Source organism: Penaeus vannamei, chromosome 26 (assembly GCF_042767895.1).
Source record: "Penaeus vannamei isolate JL-2024 chromosome 26, ASM4276789v1, whole genome shotgun sequence".
In the NCBI taxonomy this organism is placed as follows: Eukaryota; Metazoa; Arthropoda; class Malacostraca; order Decapoda; family Penaeidae; genus Penaeus; species Penaeus vannamei.
Window position 1 is genome coordinate 28,434,515 of NC_091574.1, and position 10,000 is coordinate 28,444,514.

Below are 10,000 nucleotides of genomic sequence, written 5' to 3' on the forward strand. Positions count from 1 at the left end.
TTCTTTGAGGACAGAGGAGTATCTGCTGCCATATCCTTTAAAAGATATAAATGAAAAATAAAATATAATGGAAATGGCACAGTAATATGCATGGGGTCAAACTCCATATGAGAAGGTTCAAATATTTTATTTACAGTTAAATCATTGAAGGATTTATGTTAGTAATACATATCTTATATTAATATTTTTAGCTTGTTATCTTTTAGTACAGAATATCAAATTAGTATGAATTTACTTTCAAGCCAAATGCAGACTGATTATTATTATTATTATTGTTATTATTATTGTTCTTGTAATTATTTTTTTGTATTAATGCTGTTATTCATATTATTGTTATTAATTTTATTAGTATTGGAATAAGATATTGTATGAAACTTACTGTAGCATGCATGTGCTTATCCAGTCAGAGGACTCCAGTGGAATCTCTTTAACACACCCTTTTGCAATAAGTAAATGTAAGTGAAACATGTATCTTAGAGCAGGTATCACACAATCCTCATAAATGGATTCTAGATGTCGGTAGGTTTTGTTTTGTATTGAGCTGTTACATTACAGGCATTTTCCTGTGTTAGTTCATTTGAGAACCACAGGGAAAAAGGAGCTTGCTTCATTAGACATTTATATTTTTTTCTGGAGAAGAGAAGCTAGAAATAAAAGAGAAAGGAACGTCAGTATTAGGAATCCAGACACATATCCCAATATTCATTTTTCTTATTTTAAAATTAGTTCATAACAGTTTGAAGTACAGGTTTCAAGTGTAGCACCATTTGAATATTTACAAGTAAGAGAAAAAAGGAAGAAATTAAAATTTCATGTTACCTGAGGGACATGTACAAATGTGTCATTTATTGTGAAGTGCTGCACTTTGGTTCAGTAAAATCTCCCAAGAACTTTTTTCTTTTTCTTTTTCTTTTTTTTTGACTAAGAAAATATAGCTAAAGATCTGTAATACCACATTTTGACTATCAAAATCCACAAACTAGGATATTAAACCTTGTGTGATAACTCCATATGTCATTCTTATTTTGTAATTGTCAGGTGGTTGTGTCATATAGTAATCTGAAGTCTGAATTTCCTTACTTTCTTTTTTCAGTTAACACAGGTAATCTTGAGCAACTTCAGGGGCTTCAACCTAGTTACTATAACAGCTATTTGATTTGATTTTTTGTTTTAATGTTAAGAACTTCAATATTTCTCATTAACCCATTGAATCAAGTAACGTCATGGAAATCATGGTGCCGAAAATACAGGTAGCGAACATTGTGCAGCGCATAGGCCGGGCGCTCACGAACACCCATGAGTGTTGACAATACTCTGTGCCTCCCCTTTGCAAAGTTATTTTGTGTAAACATTTTTAGCTTTTTGGTCTTTTTCCAATCATATTTTTTTGATTTTCTTTTTCCACATAGCAATAGCTTATTTTTCTTGCACAGACTCCATTTCATCTTTCTACGTAGTGAATATATATATAAAAAAATATATATGTATATGTATATGTATGTGTGTATATATATATATATATATATATATATATATATATATATATATATATATATATATATATATATAACATTTAGGTATTTGTATCACATATCTTACTTTTTTGTAATTTTCAATTTTCTATAATACAACCTGCGCCACAGGTCAAGGTGCACAGCATGGAAATGCTGTCCTCCTTAGAGTTGTCGCTCTTCGAGTTACAGCTTACGCACATTACATTCCACATTTATTTATGGATGGGAATAATGCTACAGCCCCCTTCTAAGTACCAAATGAGTTAAATCACACTCCAAGAGGATTGTGCACTCGTGGCGAATCATTACCTTCACCATGGCCTTTGCTCATGACAGCAAGTTCGTGTCACCCGGCCCGCAGCTATTTGTCCAATGATGTCACCTGGCCCTCAACCCTGATTTTTCCATGATCAGACCATAACATCATCAAGATCATAGGGGTTAATAATAACAAGTTCATAATAAATGGATAGTGGAATGAAGATACTATATGAATAGTTTAGAAAATTACCCATGTGCATATGAGCTATTTCTATAGAGTATGCATACATTTACTAGCATGAGCAGACTTGAGAACACACAGATTCAGAAACTTATATACTAATACTGTCATATGTAGATTACATTTTGATGGAGAGATTCTTACTTTTCAGCAATTTTCCTTTTCACAAATTGTCCGACAATATTTGCCAGGTTTTCTTGGAAAATTTTGGTTTATAAAACACAATTGAACCATTATTTTGAAATATTATCTGCTTTTCTGTTTGTTTCAAGGGCTTTTTTGAATACATTAGATTCATTTTTTTTCTTTTCTTTTTATTAAAGTGATCAAGTATGATTTTTTACTGTAGAAGAAATGTTCTTATGATGTTTGTATTTTCATTTGTTATAGTCATCTGTTAGTGCATGGTATTTTGTAGTTGTAGACACATGACTAACTTGGTATTTGAACTTTTCTTTGACCAATGATGCAAATATGAGTTTATAGCTTTCATAGATATATGTATATATTCTCCCAGCTTTTTTCAAGTTATCAGTTATTTGCTTTGCTTTGCATGAAAATTTCTAATGTGTCTGTCTTTAGCTGCTACCAGACTTTATCTGATCATATAACACTTTTTTTTTCTTTGTTCATTGACTGAGATGAATTGACAAACCACATGAAAAATCTAATGTAAGGCAGGTCAAAAGACCTGATGAGCGGATAGATAGGGGGCGAAATGTATCCACAAGGCACTTCTTTTGCTAACTTCATTGTTTACTTCAGATGATGACACAGTAGTTATGTGTTTATTGCTGTTGCTTGTCAGGAAGTTACTTATTAGATTATGATAATGGGTGGTCTTTATCCACATGCTTGACTGTCTAGCAGATCACATTTGCTTGATACCATCTGCTCAGGCTTGTTGGACAAACTGGAAATGTCACACTGTATGCTGGAGGTGCAATTGCTCAAAGACATGATTCAAGGCTTGAGGTTTAAGTGTGAAAAATTATCTGCATGTCTTACATTTGATGAAATAAGTAAAGAGAAATGCAGATAACTTGCAGCAAAAATTTCAGAGGAGATTCTGCACATTGATTTTCTATTGATAGATCAGTCTGTTGATTTTGGCTTATTTTCTACTTCAGTTTTTTTGGGCTATTTTTCCAGGGTATCATAGAACGAAAGTCATAGATGTAGACAAATACTGCGACTCAAATATGTAAAGCATAGCTATATATGACCCAATTGTGCAATGTTGATACATCATATGAAGAAAGATAGCCAGAGGATCATATCTGAAATTTGTAGCCAAATGCATAGATACAAGTAATTCAAAGTAAGCTTTTGTCTGTTGAGAATACATTGTAATGAATATTATATATTCTGAAAAATAGCACTTGCTGATAAATTGTTATGACAAAGCTTCCATAGACGATAACCCAAACAGTTTTATTTGTAAAATACAAGGAATTCAGTCTTTACTTTTAAAGTACTTCATGTTGTAATGTGCATAAGTTGTAGTCTTAAGTCACTGGCTTTTTATACAATAAGAGAATTGCATTAGTGCCAGGTTTTTGTGATTGAGAAGCTGTACCTTTGTCATAATCATGGATGACAAGCTCAAGAAGGTGCAATAAAACAAATTTTTTACCCTTGTTGCTGACAAGGAATGAATATTGTATTCTGTGTGACGATCTGTTTGTTTATGACGCTTATTTGATGGAGGGAAGAGTTGGGGGGGGTGTTGGTACGTGTGTCTTTGGAAATTGTGTAGAGATTTTATCTTTTGCCTGTGATTATGGGCCATTAGACTGCTTAGATTAAAAACTTCTACAAGTGAAGTAGACATTGGCAAGAAATGAAAGCCCGTGAAGCATAATTATGTATTCTGTGTTCTTCAGTCAAATGCAACAATTCAAAGAGCTATGTTGATTGTCAAGAGGGTAAAAGATGGCGTCCAGTAAGGCAAGGCAGGATGGTCATGTTAGTGTGAATGCTGATTGAGTAGAAATGGCGTTCAGTGAAGTGAGCGGAATAATATTGTATTTTGTTTTTGTTACTGAATTGACATACACTAACTGTAAATCTTCCTACATCTTTTATAGAAAACAAAAAGTTTCAGCAAAGCTCTTCCAGATTGTTGTAGAAACAGCATGGATAATGCCCATTGAGGCCTGTTTGTGAATAGTCATATAAAAGTCTAGATGTAATCATATACAGATATAGGTTTATTAATATCAGAATGAACAGACTGCTAGATGCAATCTGTATTTGATTTTAGGAATTGGTTTGTTTTATTTATCTATTTATTTATTTTTTGTTAGTGTATACTCTTAGTATCTTATGTGACCATTGAAAAGCTGAAGAGTGAGATAAAATGGACGTTTACATTGAAGAAAATGAGTTTAAGAATGATTGATAATTGAGCCACAGAAGGCTGTGATGAGATTTTTTCACTTCTTAGTACCACATTTAACTTTATGCATACCAATGCATATGAAGGCAGATGTGTATAGGGTTAGAATGATGTAGCTTTTCTTCATTTCCTAAGAAGTAAGTGTGTTATCTATTCATCTAGATGTTTCCATCTGTAAAGACTATGATTTGTTAAAGCTTTTGAATCCCATTTTATGTACATGAAAAATTACGTACTCTTGTCAGATGGTGCAATAGTTGTACACTTACCTTCAATCATCTATTTGATCATTTCTTCTATAATATCATGTAAAAATGTGTCAACTCTTAATATTAACAAAGTTAGGCAGGGTTAGTTTACCTAAGGATGAAAAATCTTATGTTTAGAAGAGAAGAGTATCAGATGTTTCAAGATTAGTTTATTTCCCCATGATTTGAGTATGTTTAGCAGAGCATTTGTGGTTTTCCAAGAGTCATTCCTTAAATTGAAAAGCTTTGGGGACAATTGAATATCACACATAATTAAACAGCCTTTAGTACAAATGAAATTTTTAGTGAAAATAAAGCAAAAACTTGTTTTTTCTAAAAGCTCGCAATAGATATGGAGTAAAACCAGAAGACACATGTTACTCCAAATTGATTGACTGAAAAAATATATATATAAGGGTAGATATTAAGACAATGATTGTAAGCCTTAATACTTTGCTATAGATTATGAAATGAAAAGTATAACTTTGTTAAGTATAGACTCAGCCCTTATTTTTTTGCAAGTTTCTCTTTTCTTGAACATGTACATATTGTCTGCAAAAGTCACTCACTGTACTTCTGTCAGAATTAAAGAAAAGATGGATCAGTGGAACAAGTATTTGTTGTTCATTGGAGGCCCTCTGCTTATATTGATAATGAACAGCATGTGATTTAATTTTTATTTTGGAAATCATTAGGTTTATTGTGTTAGTATATAGTGGGTTCTATATGTGAATTACACCCACTGCTAGACAAAGAAATTATTGATATTGATGCATACATCATTGTTTTTTCTTCATATTATGAGGAAAATAAGAGGTTTACAAAATTTGCCAGTTTTCTTTCAGGAACATGTACCAACCATTTCTTAATGATGAAATGATGACATGCATTGGCTGTAATCAATTTTGTAATCAATTTTTCCTACAGAATTTAGTGGAGATTGATTTGAGGGAAAGTGGTACATTTTTAGGACATTTGGTTACTTTATAGATTTTCATAATTTTGAAATTGATTCTTGCCAGGCTTGCCAGGTAGTCTTTATTTCCTTTTTTTCCAAAGTTAGATATATATATGTTATGATAGTTTTTACTTTATCAAAATAAAGGCTTTTAAGTGCAATTGTTGTTGATGTTACAAATGTGTTTAAAATTTTTGTGTTAATAAAGATATTGGAGAGTTATTGCTATCCAAGGATTTTTTTATCAGTATATTGCTTAATTGTATAAACATTACTTATGTGATAAGTATTATCTATTTGACTGTTTTATCTAGATGTTTTCCCAATGGCTATAGTATTGACTTTGAAACTATATTCATAAGAAAATTATTTCATTATCATTTTGAGAGATGAATGTAGATCCTATATGCTCATGTATGTTTTACACAACTTACAACTTTGATGCATCATCTTGGATTTCTTGTTTTGTCATAATGAAACAATAATAATTGCAGGTATTCATATAAAGTGAAATTTCATATTTATACTTGAGTACATACTTGAGTACAAATACAAATTTTAAATTAATCCTTTTACTGTAACAGGTTTAAGGATTCTCTTGGGCTTTCATGCCTCTAGTATGTGATTATTGTCTTTGTGTATGTCAAAATCATGAGTGGATATACAATTACTTGCAAAAAATCATAGTGATTTTATCAAGGTAATGCGTATTGTCTCAAGTCATACTTAACTTTATGGATTTTATTCCCTTTTCTTGTTTTTACTTCCTTATAGCTTTTTATCACATTCATTAGATGATGTGGACTGTGTAAACACATTTGTTACATTCACTTATGGTCTCATCACTCACTAGACTTTGCACAATGCTCCAAGGAACCCTAGAACCAACAGGTAATCCAAAATGATTGTCTTGCATTTTCAATCCAGGTTGCTAATGAGCATTGATATGGTTCACAGGAAATGAGAACAGGCACTGATATTTTAGACTTAACTATTTTCCTTCTTTCTTTCTCTCTCTTTCTTTCACCCCCCCATGGAAATGTTACTGTACATCTGTTACTTGGAGAGCAAACTTCTTGAACGAATTATTGCAGGTTCAACTTTACTGCTGAAAAGAACTTACTTTTTTAGGCCAGTACACTTAATGTGATTTTTTTATTTTATTATTATTTCCCCCCCCTCTTTTTTCCCTGTTTTTACTATTTAGATTTTCTCCATCCAAAACTTGTGATAATTGTAATGGGTGGAAAAATACTACAGTAATTTCTGTAGAAACTAGTAATAGTGGTAAAAATTTGGTAAGCCTTTTCTTTTTCTTACTTTTTACAAAAAAATATTAAATAATAATAATAGTCACCAAACATAAATCTTGTAACTTTTTTATCTGGGTCATCAGTTTTAATCCAACTGTTATTAGATGAATCAGAACTGTTGCTCTTGAGGATCATTTACATTTGACTTTATTTCATGATTTGTAATGATATCTAGCAGCCCTACACAGTAAAGTGACAAAAGGCTCGTGTAACTGTTTTCATTTATTATTGCGGTTCTTCTATTGTTACTTTTTGCACCATAACAGGCTCTGAAAACTGCAACATTTCACCTTGACTGAAGTTAGTTCAAATTTGTAGTGCAGTCTTGGTGTCTTCAGGCATTTGCAGTGACACTTAGTTTATATTTCAGTATGCACAATTCTTAGGATCTGGTTGACAAAGGTTAGATGATGGATGTGTAAATTAATTCTTGTTTGAAATGACAAAGAATGTATATGCATTTGACTACTATTTTATATTCTTATTTCTTTTTTTATGTCAAAATTTGATGTGAAAATGTAATACTACAGCATAAACTACACTTGAACATTAACCTTGTGAACCTAAGTCTAGCATTATCCATTCTTAAGCAACCCAAACTCTCAGCATAGTATCATGTAAACAGATTGCTTTCTTTAGTGTATCAAACTTGGAGTAAGGAACCACTAATACAATAGGAACCCATTACATTTCACTTACTCGAAGTCTTGCAGCCTCAAAGTTATCAGCTTTGATTATATCTGCAGAGATTATTGTGTTCTTTTTCAAGGGGCTATCAGGTCTCTAGAATTTTTTTTTTTACTTCATTCAGTATTTACTCTGTAGTCGGATTGTAAAAAAAAGAAAAAGAAAAAAAATATATTTTACTAACTGCAACAAAATATTGCTTTCTTTTATATATTTTTTTCTTTTCTTTTTTTGTGGGAAAGTGGTTACGATGTGTGAACATGTATTTGTTGTATGAGAACTGATATTGTATGTTCCTTGTTCCAAAGCAGATTGGTTAGAGACTCTACAGGTCATCTAGCCATTTCTGTTGTTTCTCTTGTTTATTACAAGTTGTGCGCTGTCATAATTGTTGATGTAAGAATAAAAAAGAAAAAATGTCAAATCCAGTTTATATTTTCCTTCTGCTATAAAAAGATTCATAATTACCATAAAAACATTTTTCTATGTACAGTGTCCATTTACTTGCTGCTGAAATAAATCTAATAAAATCATTGCATAAGACTTGTTTAAATGTTTTTTGTTGCAAGATATATATGACAAGTTAATCTTAAACCTAACAATTTTAACAACAATGCAGTAACATGGATCTCTTTTTAAAAAATCGTAATGGAGGCATCTGAAGGCATATGCTACAGATAAATAAACATGTTTGCAAGTCATGCAAGAAATCTGTTGAAATAATCTTGATAAGAGACATAAAGGACAGAAAAAATCACTTTCGGGACCACAAACTATGTACTAATGGAGTATAAGCTAAAATAATGAAAAAGTACCTAAATTTAATCTATCATAATACTTTGTGTGATAATACATTCTAAACTAAAATACAGTATTACAGTACACATATGTAATTGTAGCACCTCCTCCCAAGAAAATAATATACATTTATATACACATTTCTGAAAACTTAGGTTATAGTTTCTGATTTGAGATATATCATATTCAAGAGGAATATGATCTTGCACAAGTACTACAAACATTTAACTTAGGTTCTGACCTTTCAAGCAAAAGATTCTATTGCAAAATCTCAGAAGCATGCCAGAATCATCATTGTTCATAAATATCTACACATAAAAGTGCCTTGATGAGACACTTCATCTCTTTGGGAAAAAAGGAAAAATTTGTATTTTCACATATTCAGCAACCTCCCTACTTTAGCATGGAACTCCTCAAGTTCTGCTCTTGTCTCTTCATCCAGATTATCTTGGTCTAGGTTCTGCATTAAGCCCTGTAAAAAGAAAAGGAAATTAAACTAATCAAACAACGAAAGCAGAACAATCTTGGTCAATCTGCTATTGCCAATGCATGCGCAACCATACGTAAAGAAATTATAAAGTCTTCTTAATGCTGACAGAGAAGATGCATGGTCAAATTTCTTTATACATAAATGTATGAAGTTCAAGATGACAAGCATTACTTTATATGCGGAAGGGGATAAAAGGCCTTCCTATGGACAGTCCTTCAAAAATGAAAGCATATTACTTCATTCATAGCATTCCAAGTAATATACCAATCTATGGAATCAGAATCTTATTAACCTCTCAGAGATAGGTACAGCTATAGCTGTCATGACACAATCATGTATTAAGCTTGTGTGTGTCATACTCACGGATGGGTTGGCTGTACACAGCACAAACCCTACCAGAAAGACTGTTGTATTATAATAAACATTTCCTTCCATACACAATAGTAGACTGATACATACAGATAAGTATCATATTTTATCTTAGCAATTTAAACATTTATTTTATATGCTGTAAGATACATCAATACAATCAAATTAAAGGGCTTCTTAACCCAGTGAAGACCATGAGCTCACCCTACACAAAGAGATGATCTTTTTACAAAATACAACAGGGAAAAAGTCCTTACCTTTATGTCATAGTTTGGCTTAACAGCTGGTGATACTTGCAAGGGGGAACCAGTGAGTGAAATGGCAATTTCTCCGATTTTTGGCTTTCTCTTTATAGTCCCCGGAGGTAGTGGAGTTCGTGGATCAAATTTTGGAGTAACCAGCATGGATGACTTAAAGCTTGGGGGAATATTCTGGTTGGCAGGAGTAGCTGCAATATCCTGAGTTCGAGGGAAAAAATATGTATATATATAAAAAAAAAAAAATGAACACATTGCAAGCATATGCCATTGCTTATGTTATGTTATTCATAAAAACCATTAAGAGATCAAATTCCAAAATAGTAATAGTAGACAGTAACATTTATAACAGTAAACCTATTATGTTACTGATACTCATCAGTTCAGGCAAGTTGTTCACTTATCTTGAGTGACTTTCATTATAATAGGGACAAAAAATAAACAACTGCAATCATTTTCCTAC

General features: G+C 31.9%; 1 protein-coding gene across 2 annotated transcripts in view; it reads right to left on the reverse strand.

Annotated features, from left to right (window-relative positions):
- Nucleotides 1-8,040: 8,040 nt before the first annotated feature.
- Nucleotides 8,041-10,000, reverse strand: part of LOC113830348 (borealin) — an 8,994-nt gene continuing 7,034 nt past the window's right edge. Inside the window, exons 6-7 of one of the 2 annotated variants that reach the window (XM_027383561.2) lie at nt 9,538-9,738; nt 8,041-8,893 (exon numbers count right to left, since the gene is read on the reverse strand). In XM_027383561.2, coding sequence (XP_027239362.1) covers nt 8,795-8,893; nt 9,538-9,738 — 300 coding nt within the window. In that variant the 3' untranslated portion in view covers nt 8,041-8,794. The remainder of the gene's footprint in view (nt 8,894-9,537; nt 9,739-10,000) is intronic. The other variant, XM_027383562.2, reaches the window with a different exon arrangement.